Source organism: Equus caballus, chromosome 20 (assembly GCF_041296265.1).
Source record: "Equus caballus isolate H_3958 breed thoroughbred chromosome 20, TB-T2T, whole genome shotgun sequence".
NCBI classification, from domain to species: domain Eukaryota; kingdom Metazoa; phylum Chordata; class Mammalia; order Perissodactyla; family Equidae; genus Equus; species Equus caballus.
Genome location: NC_091703.1, coordinates 25,105,893 through 25,122,424, shown reverse-complemented (window position 1 = coordinate 25,122,424; position 16,532 = coordinate 25,105,893). Strand labels below are relative to the sequence as shown.

Here is a 16,532-nt window from a genome sequence, read left to right as displayed (position 1 = left end):
ACTGGAAAAATAATCTCCCTGTTATTCTCTCCCTCAGGCAGTTTCAGTCTAATTTCCTTTTTCATATCATTCATTTTATTAGACGGTTTCACTGGAACTTAGTCCAGAAGGAACCTAGAGATTTCCCTGTAGCTGGGAAACTGCTTCCTGCTTCAAGGGAATTTCCCACTTCACTTTTTAGGGCTGAGCACGTATTTACTCAGGATTTCAAACATCAATTTGCATGCTATTAAAATAGATCAACAGAGTAAGAAGCCAAATTATTTCCTTGATTGAGATCCTGGCCTGGGGTTTGATTCTGTCGTTGGCATCAGCTCTGCTCCTGTCTAGGCCATTTACACGTTATCATGGTCAAGAGCACCTTCTTCTTCCCAGGGCAGATGCCCTTGACTGGGGGCAGCATTCAGAGTAGCAAGAGTGCAGAGAGCTGGAAGGATCCAGGGCTGAAAACCAGGAGAGTTCAGCTTCCAATTTACCTGCTGCCTTTGGCTGGGTAACTTAACTTTTCCAAGTTATCTGATCTTTAAAATGAGATGAAGAATACAACTTGATGGTGACTCAGTCACTTCCGTTTCTAAGCCCAACCACCGGATACATAAAATAGCATGAACAACGCCAACACTCCAGAGAAGTTGTTAGAAATAATGCAGTATTTGGAAACACCAATTAAAGGCCCAAATAGATCAACCTAGTGGTTCACATTATACCAGGAACCTACAAACTCTTTTCAGTGATATGTATCTCCGACTATTCACCAGAAGGTTCAGTAAGGTGAGTCTACTCAAGAACTCTTTATATATGTAACATGCCTACCAGTAATTAAGCCTTTACCAGCTATTTTTTGCTTATTAATTAAGAAACCTACAGAGTTTGATTGGCATGAAGCATACTCCTGGGGATGAGAAGGGGCTTGGAAGAGACAAAAGGTAGAGAAGCCAAATCCAATTCAATACAAATTGCTGATTAGTACTGGGAGAAATGCATCAAGTTAGGTACTGAAACAGCACAGAGGATGAGTTCACCAAAGGCAGCTTCTACTCCACTGCTTTCCAAGGAGCTTTGACACTGAAATAACCTCAGGGTCACTTAGGACATGGATGCCAAGAGGGGCAAGCAAAACAATGACAACAAAGACCATTGCAACCACTACAAGAGCTAACACGTGTCGAGCACTCATTATGTCCTCGACACTCTGCAAAGTGCTTCATACACATCAACTCACTTTGCCCTCACAGTAACTAGGAACTATTATCCCCATTTTATGGATGAAGTAAATAAAGTTGAGAAGCTTGGTAATTTCCCAAAGTCATAGCAAGTAAGTGGCAGAGGTAGGACACACATTTCCCATCTATCTGACTCTCAGCTGCGCCACCTCAACACACTAAATGTGTAAGGAATCATCCTCCAGGGCAAGAGGTGGCTCCCGTGTGTTTGGTCTGGTTGTCTAAGTCCATGTTTACTTGCTTCTATGTGACTTTGATTAAAATTGAGGTTATTAGCTTGCTGCTTAGTGACCTAATGTTGACTGAACTTTTCAGGTCTCCCCAAGGACAGCTGAACAGCTTTCTTTCTCAAATGCATGCAGTGTTGTCCGGAGAGGCTACAGCAGCTCCATTTTAGCCAATGTTTTCCAGCGTCAAGGTTTTCTCATGCATTTAGTCTGCAAACACTTATTGAGGGCTTACTCTGTGCCAGACACTGTTTCTGGGCCTTGGGGAGGCAGCGGGGAAGCTGGCCCCAAGGAGATCACATAGCTCAGTTACTTACCATGGTGCCAGTATACTCCTCCAGCTTTGCCTCAGAAATGGTCTTTTTGTGGTGGAGGAAGAGATCCCGGAGAAAGTTCTGTGACACCAGAGAAGAGTAACGTTTTATATAGTGAGTAAATAAACTGCAAAGATCTCAAGAAGCCTTATTTTAAGGATTGTGTTTTGTTTCAAGAAGGAAACAAAATGCTTTAGCAAGCAATAAATTCAAGAATATAGGGCTGTCAATGTTTAAAGGGAGCTCCTGGAACCCAGAGTATAGCTCTAGGAATGAAAAAAAATTGTCAAAAGTCCTCAATTATGTCTCTTTCCCAGAGAAAGCAGTGTCACCTGTACTTTCTAAACCTTCTAAACACAAACAAGGTTTTTTTTTAAAAAAAAGTAACAGATTTGTATCCCTGTTTCTTGGAAACATGGAAATCAAACTCATGATACACATGTATCAAATTCCCAGTGATGAACAAACCACCCTTCACCCAGCGACAGTTCCCAGCAACACTTACAGAAAGCTCAGCAGCCGATATAAAGCCACTGCTGTCAGCATCGTATTTGCGCCAAATCTGAAATACACGAAAGCCGTGAATCCATTTATCCTCAGATAATTTGGGGTTGACTTATGCTGTTGTCTACTATGGTTCAGCACCTGAAAACAGCCCTTAACTGGGTGCAAATAAGAGTTTGCATAGGGAGCTTTACGCTTTCTTTGGTGCCAGCAATTGTTTGGGCAGAACTCACTAGAAATGAGTCACTGCATTCACTTGGAGATGCTTAGGAGGACCACAACACACCCCCTAAAAGAGATCTTTTGGAAAGCTCAAAATAGAAAGTTATGAAGGGATGGACTTCAATTTGGGGCAATGATGGCAAACTAAGAAACCTTCTTTGTACTAAATTCCTAAAAATGCAGAATCCTTTAAAGACAAGTCTTTAAATTTATAACTCAATTGACAAGAAAGTGAGAGGACTTCTAAGAGGCCAGGCATGATAGGAAAGCACCAACCCAGAGAAGTCATGTATAACTGAAACCAAAGTCTGTCCCAAGTATGTCTGCTGATCTCTGACAACTTAGCCTGCAGCTTTATCAGAAAATTGCATAGATGGTAGACAGGAGACAAATCCTGGGGCCCATGCAAGGTGGGAAATCAAACTAAAGCTCCCTCATAAGTCTACAACCCCAAATAGCAATAACCTTAATGACAGCACGAATGTCTCCAAAATAAATTATGCTGCAGAAAAGACCCCTAAAGAATCTTGCCTGTGTCGCCTTGGCTCAGGGTAAAGGAAATAAAAGATCTCTGGTCATTCCCAGTGACCAGCCAACCCTTTCGTTGGTTGCAGACAGCATTCCCCCAGCTGAAGATGCAATTCCTAAACTGGAAGACAGAACAGCTGAACATTTTTAAGGAAACACTGAACTGCTTTCCTTATTAAGTCTCTGATCTTGATTTGCTCTGATTTTGACCCTCTCTGATTCTTCCATGTACAAGCCTCATAACTTAGCAAGTTCCCTAACTTCCGTGTAAAATGAAAAAGTAGCGCTAAGCATTTTTTTTAATTGGCAGATTTTCCATAGACGTAGATTGGGTTACTTGAGTCACCAACTGCAGGGACCTTAATTCTAGACCACGGTCAGGGCCCTGCCTCCATACCCTGCGGGAATGGTGGGAGATATTGCTGCTGCTGCTGCTGTTTGGTGAGAAGCGTTCAGAAACTTCACTGCTTTCTGTCTCTGTCACCAACATTTCTGCCTGAATTTAACCAAACTAAGAAAATAATCCAGTTAAATGTGATGTCTATTCTAACTTTGATGGTGTGACTAAAACTAAGAATGAGAGTTTCAAATAACAAAAAACGTTTTTACATGCTTTTTCCCATGCTATTCTCTAAACATTTTCCATCTAAATGATTTTATAATTTTACTACAGCTGAGCCATTGGAGAGCCAAAGAGTTTTATGTGAATACTATGCATGCGTATCTTTAACGAATGAAAGCAAAATGAAGAGATTTCCAGGCAAACAAAACAGCTCATTACCAACAGACTCTTAGTAAAGGGTATACTCTAGGAAGAAGGAGGAACACAAAGAAGGAAAATCTAAGATACAAAAAGGAATGGTGCACAAAGACGATGGGAAATTTGGGCAAATTAAATAAATCTTGACTGCATAAAATTTGGGGGGTTAAAGGAAACAAGATAGAACTAATATCCTGGACAGTAATGGCATGTGAGCTGATAGACGTATGTTAGGGCCAGAGGGTTTGAAGATCCTGTGGTTCAGAGGGAATGTAAAGATATTAACTTGGAATTTCCTAAAATGTATAGATAGTAATAGATTGTAACAAATTTTGTTCAAAAAAGAAGAATGGGAAAGCTCTTCTTTACAGAAGAAACTGACAAACTAACAGGAAGGAGAAAAAAATGGAATAAGTTAAAACAAAAAAAAAGGAAGTCTGCATAATAATATTTCCTTTTCCCATTTCTCAAGATTATTCAAGACTACACAAGGGCTAACATTCTAATACTTTTTTTCTGATTATAAAACTGTCATATTCATTGTACAAAATTAATGAAAGACAAAAAGCAAAAAACAAAATCTCTAGAATTCCTACCCCAGAGATAGTCACTTATTATTTCTATGTGTTTCCTTTCCATCATATCTCTATTATAAACATAAAACTGACTTGGAGGTCATATTGTCTATGTACTTGAGTGGTTTATTTATTATTTTTATTTAAAATTTTTTGTGAGCATTCTTAAACTCAATTAATTATTTTGAAAATGTCATTTAAAATAATTTGTAAATAATTACAATTTCACACACAATTGGAAAATACGGAAGTACAAAGAATATGAAAATCATCTGAAATCTTAACACTTAAAAACAACCAATATTTATCTTGTCTTTACCTATTGTCTTATTTATGCAGGTGTTAGGATGAATAATTGTGTGTGTGTGTGTGTGTGTGTGTGAGGAAGATTGGCTCTGAGCTAACATTTGTTGCCAACCTTCCTCTTTTTGCTTGAGGAAGATTGTCACTGAGGTAACACCTGTGCCAATCGTCCTCTATTTTAAGTGGGATGTTACCACAGCGTAGCTTGACAAGCAGTGCTAGGTCCACACCCAAGATCCGAACCTGCGAACCCTGGGCCACCAAAGGGGAGTGCACAAACTTAATTACTTCACCACCAGGCCAGCCCCAGGATGAATAATTTTTTAAACAAAGTTAAGATCCTAATGTATATACAATTTTGTTTCTTAATGTTATAATACGTTTCCTCCAAGTCATTAGATATTCTTTGAAAACTTGATCTTTAGTGATGCATAAAATTCCGCAGTGTGGCTTTTCTCTCATGAACCTTCAATGCCTAGAAGAATATAAGCATATTGCAGGTGTTTATAAGTATTTGTGGAATGAAGGAATTATATGAATGTATTATAATTTACCTAATTTTTCTTTCATTGTTAGGAATTTATGTTATTTTTAATTGTAACTGTAAGTAACTATAAGCAACATTTAATGAACATCATTGAGCAGAAAACTTGTCTACGTCTCTGATTATACCCTTAAGATAGATGCCTGGAGAAGATAACTATTAAGTCAAAGGATAAAGGTTTTTTTTAATTAACTCTAGATAAGGAAATTTTAAAAGATCTTGATTACATTTTTGCAAAATTATTTTCCATACAATTATCCAATGTGCATGCCTCCCAACAGAGCACGAGCAACAATCTCAGTGCTTCCTTGCCAGCACTGCATTTATATATATGTATATATATATTTTTTGAGGAAGATTAGCCTTGAGCTAACATCTGCCGCCAATCCTCCTTTTTTTTTGCTGAGGAAAACTGGCAGTGAGCTAACATCCATGCCCATCTTCCTCTACTTTATATGTGGGACATCTACCCCAGCATGGCTTGACAAGCAGTGCATAGGTCCACACATGGGATCCAAACCGGTGAACCCCGGGCCAACAAAGCAGAATGTGTGAACTTAACCACTGCACCACTGGGCCAGCACCCCCAGCACTGCATATTTTTGTTGATTCTCTTAAAATCTTTGCCAGTTTGGTAAAAATTAGTTGTTTTTGATTTGTATTTCTTGGGCTATCAGCATATTTTTACTGTATATTCAGATTTCTTCTGTGAATTGACTATGCATATGCTTGCTCAATTTTACCTGACTTCCACTTGGCCAGGAAGTAAACAAAGTAGTGCAAAGGGATGCTAAGTTATTATCTCCTAAATGGAGATTTGATAACTGTTTCAAGAATGGCATCCTGGATGCAGTAGCTGTTTTGAATCGGCCACTCTGGCTTTGGAGAAACCCTGCTCTGCCCTTCCCTGGTGTTTTTTCACCAAGAGACAGTAACACCTAGAGGCTGAATGAAGAGATGAAAGGAGCCATTTAATTCCGCCTTTAGCTTTTACTCAAGTGAAATGATTGCAAACAGATCTGCTGGCTGGATCGGCACTCTAATAAGTTATGTCTTGATTGTACTGTACCTTCAGAACTAGAATTAGTTGCCAATATTTAAAAATAGTTTCACACAGAGTCCAGATGTCTAGACAGCATTCTTACAAGGCAGCAGTTCACTGGAGCTCCGCAGGGCTGTTGGCTCTAGGTGGAAAACGTGCTCGCCAGTCTCCACAGTCCCCCGCCTGCTCTCCCATCACATTCCTCAGCGTAGTATCTGCCTGGTCCCTTGTCCAAGTCTTCCTCTGGCCCAGGCTAAAGGACTCTGTCAGCTCAGGAGCAGCCTAGGTCAGCCCACTGAGAGAGAATACTGGGGCTTAGGGCCAAAGTCCCTGCTTTATCACCAAGGGATTCTGTGCTTGGTCTTGTCCTCGGTGGGAAGCTCTCCCTTGGGGACTGGGCAGGAGTGGTGGCAGCCAGAGCAGGTGGCTGGGATTCTGACCTCTTCTCAACCCTCATCCTCCATAGAGACTCAACCAAATACTTACCTGCATAAACTCCACACTGCTGTCCAAGGGGGTTTCCTGGCGAAAAAGCAGAAGAAAGTTTTCATCCTCGGACAGGAACATGCTGGAAAGCTAAAGAAATGGGGAGAAATAGCTGTCAGTGACACCGGCCAGTACTCCCTGGGTGAAAGGCATGGTGGAACATATTATAGGGCAGAAGGTCTTTGCTCTCTCAGGATGGCGAGCCCAACTTGAAGTTCTGTGCTCTTGATTGTCACTCCTGATTCACTGATTCTTTCAAAAAGTATTTCACCCTCATTAGGCAGGAAACACTATGCATATTTGCCTTCCATTAGCTTACAATCCAAAATAGCAACAATTATCATTATTATTTAATAGTACATTTGTTAGTGCTTAATATGTTTCAGGCACCTTTTAAAGAACTTCCAGTATTATATGAATTTAACTCTATAATAATAATAGAAAATAAAAATAGCAAATAATTCTTACATGTGCCATGAATTATTCTAAATGCTTACATATGCGAACTCATTTAATCCTAGCAACCTTTAGGGTACACAACACATCATTGTTGTTATTTATGAGTTAAGGAAACTGGGCTACCCAGAGATACGGAACTTACTGTAATTAAGTAGTTAGTAAGTGGTGGAGTCAGGACTTTAACTAAGCCCTCACTTTTTTTTTTTTTTAATATTTTAATTTTTCTCCCCAAACCCCCCTGGTACATAGTTGTATATTTTTAATTGTGGGTCCTTCTAGTTGTGGCATGTGAGATGCCACCTCAGCATGGCTTGATGAGTGGTGCCATGTCCGCACCCAGGATCCGAACCAGTGAAACCCTGGGCTGCCGCAGCACAGCACGCAAACTTAACCACTCAGCCACGGGGCCAGCCCCTAAGCCCTCACTTTTAACCACTATGTTATGCTCATGAGGTGCTGTATATACATCCCTTCAGTGCCATATGCCAAACAGGAATGATTGATGTCTAGCTTAATCTTGAGTGTTAGGGCCAGTTTTATGTCACAACTTGCCTGTAATTGGAATAAGTGAAATAGTCAATGCTATAACAGAAGAAGGTAGGGGAGACCCTGCTACTCTTAAACTCAGAGACACATGAGGTTTTTTGTGTTTTTTTTTTTTTTTTTTTTGAGGAAGATTAGCCCTGAGCTAACTACAGCCAGTCCTCCTCTTTTTTGCTGAGGAAGCCTGGCCCTGAGCTAGCATCGTGCCCATCTTCCTCCACTTTATACGTGGGATGCCTACCACAGCATGGCGTGCCAAGCAGTGCCATGTCCCCACCCGGGATCTAAACCGGCAAACCCCGGGCTGCTGAGAAGCGGAATGTGCGAACTCAACCACTGCGCCACTGGGCCAGCCCCACATGAGGTTTTAAGAAGCCTTAGAACTGACACAGTCCTACATCATTGGATTTTCTACAAACAACCTCAGTTAGGCTCATTTGCAGGACTCCATGACAAAATGGTTGGCATGGATGTCAAAGTTGTGGCCAAGTTCCCAATTGCTTCGAGAACGTCTATCTGGTATTAGTAAGACAACAACATAGTTTTCAGTTACTTACCATGTTTCATTCATTCATTTATTGTCTACCAATGTTTACTGAGCACCACTCTATGCTGTGCTCCATTCTAGGGGCTGGAGAATACAGCCATGCACATGTCATCATGAATGCTTCACTATTTCTAGCCTGACACTTGCGCATACCTTTCCATTAATGGACACACTGATATTTTTACATCAATTATAATGCAGATTATTGGTAACGTATATAATTTTTGCCTTTAAGTAAAAGTTTGGGAACATCTACACTCATAAATCTAGAGTTTAGTTTATTAGTTTTCTGAAAAGGCAGTCTCCTGGTGAACATGTCCATTTTTTATAAGGAGACATTATACAGTATGAACCTATATAGATCCATACCTGTGAGTGGAGTTACACTTACACCACTGCCACTTATTGATGCTGGGAAAGTAACTCAGCTTTCCTCATCAGTAAAATAGGCATAATGCTCCAGGCCTATGTTCTAATAGCTACTGTTGGGATAAAATAACATAATATGTGTGGAAATCCTTTCTAAACGGTGAAGCTTTTTGTAACTGGAAAGAAGAATGATCAGGTTAAAGACAGCCTATCCAAGGCACTGCATGCTTAACAGAGCTCCTTTCTTTAGTAGGTCATCCATAAATGTGGTTCAGTTGAAGAAAAGACAGATGCTGTCTATTTTGTTTTTAATGATCTTCAGAGATCTTTTTAACCTCCAGTGGGAGCTGATGCTGAAGTTTAAATGCATTTATTGTCAGTAAGTTTTTCCTTATATCAAGGTTAATTTGAACAGGACACTGTGCAGAGAGACAAATATTAGATCAAGTAACTTAAAGGCCTCCAGCATTATCAATTCCCCAATTATTAAATAAGTATAAATATTGATTGACCTAAATAAAATAATAGAAGAATCATGCACTCTGTGTTACTAAGCAGATGAAAAAGGAGAGGTGAGTACTTCAAAAATGTTGTCTAGGCCAACTGTCTTGCAGAGTGTTCTAATTTCCCAATCAAATGTAAGATTTTCATTATCTTTCAGAGGAATTTATAGCCCACAAAGGCACAGTTAAGAAAAGTACAGTTGTGAAAGGTACCTCTTTCATCTGTATGTAACCATCTTTAGAGACATCGTGAGTAGCCATAAATTGCTGTTTCAACTTCTGCACATTTTCTTCCATGACTCCATCCTACAATAGGCCAGAAAGAACCACATTAAAGCCCCTGGGATCCCAAAAATGTAGTTAGGATATCAAATATTCAGAGCATACAATCTGATAGTTACGTTAGTCTAACCTGGAAGACAGGTCGCTCAGCCTTTTAAAGCAAGCCTACCATGTTGCAGAAGAGACAACCGTGATGGAGATTTCTTGAACAAACAACCACTAATCACAATCTTGACTAGGAAAGACGTAGCTAGTAAGCTCCTAACATATGAATGAAGAGAAGCTCAGAGACTAGAGTGTTGAGAGAATGAATTTGAACATCATTATATGCTTTGTTTTGACAAAAGATTATATTGTAATGAACATACAGACTTTCTTCCCAAGAACTCAGAGGTTTTGATCTATTTTTAGGTGAAAAGTCTAGTTCTTCTAGGCCCCCAGTTTGCCATAGCTCATTCTCTTAATCTTCTCCTTGGACTCACTGAGGAAAAAATAATTCGAAGAGAAAAAATAATTAAAGAGGAAATGAAAGTGATAAAGTAATTGTTAAATTATGAAAGATGTCACATCTCCCTTCCAGGTACAACCTATTCTATGCATTAAATTGTTCTTCATCAGTGAACTGCAGGGTTATTGCAAGCAAAGATGCTGTATAGAATCAACAGTGGAGAATGAATTCTGATGAAGACTCCAGACTTGATCAGTCGTGCTAAATTCATTCTCTCTAGTACTACCACACTGTCCCTACCAACCAGGTTTCCTCATATGACACTCCATAGAAATAGAAAGAGTGTAGCCTCCCTGGTCTTGGCACCATAGATTGTGTGTGTGTGTGTGTGTGTTTGGGCGTATGGGTATATATGTGCACCATACAGAAAAGCACGATGGAAATCATTCAACAAGATGGGCCTTCATGTTGAGTTTCAGCTTGGCCTTCTAGATTAAGAGTTCTGCCAGGATAACTGTCATTTCTATATCTCTAAAATATAGTATCTGTGGAATGAATAAATGATTCTTTATGGTGAGCTGGGCATTTCCAAAAGAAGTTAACTCACATAGGCCATGTTGTGAAAAAATTAGATTTCAAAGTAAATAAGTATGAAGCCAAAGAAGATAGAGCCAGATTGTGCATGCCACCTTCAGTTTGAAGGCACAGACCCTTGACTTCTGTCCTCTCAGACCTCTGACCCCAAAGACCATGACTATTCCTTGGATGGAAAGCAAAAGAGCCTAGGGCTCCCTCTGTGGTAATTTCAGCCAGCACCAACCCTGCCACCTTATCTGAGACTCTACCCCCAGCAGGGACTTATCGTCTCTGAAGCATTGAAAGAGCCCCAGCACGTGCTGCAATCTGGACATGACGAATGTGTGCACAGCCACGGAAAGAGGTGCTCTGCGATACACGGGCCAGACCTAGACCTGGTTCAGAGGCCAATTCTGAGCATTTGAAAAGAAAAAGGTGGGCAGAGTGAGGGGGGCAAGTAATAGAAACAGTAGCAAGAGCAGCTGATTTTTCCATAAGTCAGTTCCCTCGGAGGCTCTGAGGAGCAGGTAATTAGAAACAGGCTGGTTCCTCTCCAAGATCGACCTGTAGGCAGGTTGCTGTTAAAACCTTAAAATTCCTTTTCTGAGATCTCTGTGATCCATTAATCAGGGGAGGAGAGTAGAGCTATTCAGCCTTCTGAAGAACTGCTTCCCGCTCCTAGACACCAGAGTGAGGCGCTGCCCAGTCATGGAGGGCTCCCTGCTGCTGGTTCTGTACTCGCGAGGGCATTGATGATTAAAAGTAGCTGTCACAAATGATGACTTCCCCTCAACTTAAAAGGCTTCCACTTTTGAAGTCCTGCCCTCTTGTTAAGGACATGCTTAGGGCCTACTCATTTCTCAGCAGGGAAAAAGCCCAGAATTAGGAATAGTTTCCTTCATCATGGTTATCCAGGTAGCATGGAGTGCTTAGCAAAGGTCCCTGTAGCCATCCTCCCCAGGGTAATGCCTCAGCATTTTGAAAGGGAACATGGCACATGATACAATTTTGGGTAACAGTTTAAACAGCTTATTGCCCTGGCTCCAAAAGCTTTCTCTCTAGCCGAGTGCTGAGGAGAGGTACCTGGGGCTACAACCACAGCTCAGCAGGACTGGCCTGATTATGTTAGAATCCCCTCTCCAAGAAGGACATTTTTTTTCCTGGGACAGAGGGTGAAAGGAGATGCAAACTGATTTAGGGTGCTTTAAAATGCAAGATCTTAAGCAGACTCCAAATGTACTGAAATACCTAGCGGATGGGACCTGGGGCTCTGCATTTTAACAAATATAGATAATTCTTAAGCACGTCAGAATTTTATTTCCAAAGCCCAGCCTTCCAACCCTCTTCCTCCCAGCCTCAGGAACGCCTGCATTGAACACAGTTGCACAGGACAGCGGTGAGAGATTTGTTGTCCCCTTTCCTCCAAGGACTATGCCTGCCCTTGTGTGAGAGGGGCCAGATCTGAGGCAGGGGTGATGGTAAGAACAGCCAAGCTAAGCAAATGTTGGAGAGGATGTGGAGAGAAGGGAACTCTCATACACTGCTGGTGGGAGTGCAAAGTGGTACAGGCACTATGGAAAACAGTATGGAAATTCCTCAAAAAATTAAGAATGGAACTACCATACAATCCAGCTATTCTGCTCCTGGGTATTTATCCAAAGACCATAAAAACGTGAATGCATAAAGATACATGTGCCCCTATGTTGATTGCAGCATCATTCACAATAGCCAAGACTTGGAAGCAACCTAGGTGCCCATCAAGGGACAAAGAGATAAAGAAGAAGTGGTATATATACCCAATGGAATACTACTCAGCCATAAGAAATGATGAAATCCAGCCATTTGTGACAACATGGATGGACCTTGAGGGTATTATGCCAAGCAAAATAAGTCAGAGGGGAAAAGTCAAATACTGTATGATCTCACTCTTAAGTAGAAGATAAAAGCAACAGCAAACAATCACACAGAGGCAGAGATTGGATTGGTGGTTACCACAGCGGAAGAGTGCAGGGAGGAGGGTGACAGGGGTGATTAGGCACAGTGTTGTGATGGATTGTAATTAGTCTTTAGGTGGTGAACACGATGTAATCTACACAGAAATCAAAATTTAATGATGTACACCTGAAATTTATATAATGTTATAACCCAATGCTGCTTCAATAAAAAATAAATTTTTTTTAAAAAAAAGAACAGCCAAGCTGCAAGAGAGGGCATCCCTCTTCTCTTTCACTAATGGCAACAGTGCCTCTCAAGTTAGCCAAAGCCCCAGAAGACAGCTGGCAGTGTCCTCAGCTTAGAGCAGACCCTTGTGTTTGAGTAGCCCCAGCCCCCATCCCATGACAGAAAATAAGACACTTTCAGTTTCAAAACTGACAGCAACTTTTCTCCTCTTTTTCTGTAAATCACTAAAGCAAGGAGCCTTCTGAAAATGTGTGAAGTTCCAAGTCTCTGAGAATTTGGTTTTTTGACCACCCAGTTTATTCCAAAGTGTAGAATGGTTTTGCCTTTATTTTTTTGTTTTCCTCAAATACTCCTGTCACGTTTGACAAAATGGCATCTGGCTCATGGGTTTTGGAATGCCATGAGCCCATTTACAGCAGTCAGTGGGAGCAAGGCAAAGAAAGAGAAACAGAGAGAGATAAAGGAAGAGAAAGGAAGCAAAGAGGAAAGAAACTGATGAAAGAAAAGAAATGAAGGACAAAGAGATGAGATAGATAGGAAAGAGAGAGGGAAAGTGAAATAAAAGGGAGAGGAGAAACAACAAGAAAGCATTGAAAAGCAGGGGGAATGGAGATAAAAAGAAAGAGAAGCAAAGAGACAGAAGAGAGACGGAAAGAGATGAAGAGACATAAGAAATAGAGATCAGAGAGATGAGAGACAGCGCAGTCAGGGGGAAATCAAGAGACGATGGGAGATGAGAGCCATGAAACACAGAGGTAAGAAACAGTCGGAAATGGGCAGAAAAATGAGAGGGACAGACATAAAAAGAGAGACAGAATATGAGAGGCAGGCAGAGAGAGAGAGACAGACAGAGACCAAGAGATCTGTGTCGCTGTTGGAGGCTGATGGCAGTCTCTTTTATTCTGAGTTGGCTGCCCCACCACCACCTCAAAACACCCTCCCCGAGCTCTCCTTGGTAGTACAGAGCTCCTAGTACCCCTCATTGGGCTCCTACATGAAAGAGTGATGTGCTTCATATCCTTCCATGTAGACAGTTATATCTGGGGATGGACTAGCTCCACAATTCAATCTAAATTCGACTGTTTCCGGAGCTACTCTGCTTTCCCTTCGTCCTCTGATGGAGTCTTTACCACATTCTCCTGTCCCCAGGCTGCTGTGTCTCTGTGTATTTCATCTGCGTTGGTACAGAGATCTTCAAAAGTTAATCTACATCTCTCAAGGCCTCTCAGGGAGGGACATGAACACTGGATAGATTGGTCTACATTTATACCTGGGCTCTGGATATGTTGGTTATTTCCTGGTTTGTCATTCCCTAAGAAATCTGTAACTTCCTCTAATAAAATGAATAATGGAAACAATTTTAAATGGTTTGTTTGTGGTTTGCTCTCAAAGGAGTATCGAATGCACTAAACCTACAACCTTAAAGCTCTTAACATCTTTTCCACCTTTTTGAACAAAGTGAGCTGCCTTATCTTCAAGTTTAAATCCATTAACAGAGACGTAACCAAGGAAACATTCAAAACAGAGTTGTTTGAATCTACAGTTCAGATCCCTGAGTAGATGACAGATGTTACACTAAAAGTCAGTGACCAGCATGTCTAATGCTACAGTTGTACCTCATAAAACCTGCCTAAATCCCTTTGTGTTGTTAGGAGAGAGAAAAAAATTACATGCATACAAGGAAAAAAGCAGTCAGATAGGATTAATAGGTACAAATCAACATAAGACTTAACTCTTCTTGTATTTCACTAATAGACACATAAATTAATGCTTAGTGGCACAAGTACTTACATCGGTACCCAATTTTGTCAACGTGTGATGAAAGAAAACGTCGAGCTCCTTCTCTTCTATGTAACCTTTTTCTAAATGCAAGAAGATATGCATAAATAATAGTCACTTATATAGAATAACGTGTGACATTTAGTATTTATCTAGATTTGTTTTTAATCTCGAAATTTATAAAATCCCCATGGGTACTAGTCTTTGCTATTCTAGTAACTAAAGGCCCACATCTACCTCCAGAAAGCAAGGATTTGAGTAATAAACACACATTCAAAAATAAATGCTTTGTGCTAGTTTTATATGAATATTTGGAAAAGAAAAGCTATTAAAATATGAATTTTAATCCACAAATAAACATGAGTTTTAGAATAAAATCCAACCCAAGGATTTTGGAAGCTTGGAAAAAGTTAACAGATGTAAGTATTGAATCTTAGTTTCCAGGGTCAAAACACACACTTCAGATATTTTCTTTATGGTAGTTTATTAATAAAGACAAAGCAAAAGTTAAGTAGTTCCATTGTCTTTTCAAGTAGTTTTTTTGGAGGGGTGACGGTAGTGTTTTTTTGAAAGTTGATCAAATTCATCCTCCCTTTGAGAGAGTGAGGGTTATACCACAAAGTCACTGAGTGAAAATGAGCACATTTAGGGAGGGCTGACTTCAGATACCTGAGTGTCAGCCCACAAGACTCAAATATACGTGATGATATTTGCCATTATATATATGGTATATCATTACACACACGCACACACACACAGATTGGGAAGTGGGGCAAGTCCCTCCTTCCACCCTGAATTTTCACAAGATGTGTAACTCCAGTATACCAAACGTCTGCCAGGTATCCTGCGTTAGATATACTGCCTTAACGCTGGAAGACGACTTTCCCTGCAAGGAAAGACGTACGGGAAGGGGAAACTTCAGGTCCTTTCAGCGGGAGCGGGCGCGGAGCCACGTCTACACCTGAACGTGCAGGTGGCTTGTTCTACTCACCCTCCGCGTCAAAGCGCAGCCAGACCTGCCAGAAGCCAGCGGCATCCAAGCGCCCCTGCGTCTTTTCGCGGGCGCTGTCCATGGTATTGACCACGAAGCTTAGGCACTGGTTGGCAAGGAACACCTACAGAACTTTAGCGACGACTCCTTTATGATATTTTCTGACTCCCTCGCCTGCTTCTTTCACTCTCTGATTTGCTTGAGCACCTGTCTGTGGCTCGAGCGCGAGGGCGGCTGGCGAGACGGCTGGTGGCGCCTTGGCGTCGCCGAGCAGTCCCCAAGCCGGGACGGCGGGCTCTCAGCGAAACCAGCTGCCTGGAGCCCGCCCCGCTCCTGGCGCGTAGGTGCCTGCCCCGCCCTGCGCGCTGTCCCCGGCAGATCCACAGGGGAGCTCGTCTGCCTCCGCGCTGTGGGGAATTTGGGAAGAAAGGAGCTGTCTCCCAGTGTCTATGGTTCATGCTTTTAACCTTTAAGTTGTTTGTCAAACTCAGAAAACATCCCCTTTACGTTTGACTCACGTTGCAAATTTGTGTCTCAAGGATTTTTCCAAAGAGAGCTCCTGCCTAGTTAAAGGGTTGGAAGAGGTGTCAGAGTCCTTTGGACTTGATGAATTAGAAATGTAGTGTATGGGGAGGATTGCAGTGAGGTGGAGAAGGATGATAGTGATAATAGTAAGATATTACTATTAAGCATGGGGACAGTCAATAGCAATTATTGATCCCTAATTGTACAGAGCATGTACATTGTTGTGCTATAATGCACTAAAAAGATTTGCAACTAAGTAGAGATTCTGCAAGGAACTGTAGTTTAAAGCAGTGTGTTAGGATGTTGAGGAAAGTCCAAATATGCCAAGCTCTATCAGGAAAAGAGAGTCTGGGGGAGACATGATAGCCAACTGCAGAGTTCTTAGGTGGGAAGGCTTAGACGATTGTATTTGGCTCCTAAGAGCTGCAGGAAGACCAAAGGACTGAAATCATTTGGAGGAATACAGAGCTCTTTCTAACGATCAGAACTTTCAAAACTTGACTGGGTGCTTTGTGAAATAGTGAAATTGACTGACACTGACGGCTTCCAATCATGTGCTTAGAACCTTTTGCTGAGGAATCTATAGAAGGAGCTTGGGTAT

The 16,532-nt window shown here is 41.3% G+C and overlaps 1 protein-coding gene across 1 annotated transcript in view; it reads right to left on the bottom strand.

Annotated features, from left to right (window-relative positions):
- Positions 1–15,848, bottom strand: part of SCGN (secretagogin, EF-hand calcium binding protein) — a 45,134-nt gene extending 29,286 nt beyond the window's left edge. Inside the window, exons 1-6 of the mRNA XM_001915843.4 lie at positions 15,407–15,848; positions 14,428–14,498; positions 9,363–9,455; positions 6,729–6,818; positions 2,270–2,326; positions 1,768–1,845 (exon numbers count right to left, since the gene is read on the bottom strand). Of these exons, the coding sequence (XP_001915878.1) occupies positions 1,768–1,845; positions 2,270–2,326; positions 6,729–6,818; positions 9,363–9,455; positions 14,428–14,498; positions 15,407–15,488 (471 nt within the window). The 5' untranslated portion in view covers positions 15,489–15,848. The remainder of the gene's footprint in view (positions 1–1,767; positions 1,846–2,269; positions 2,327–6,728; positions 6,819–9,362; positions 9,456–14,427; positions 14,499–15,406) is intronic.
- Between the last annotated feature and the right edge of the window lie 684 nt (positions 15,849–16,532).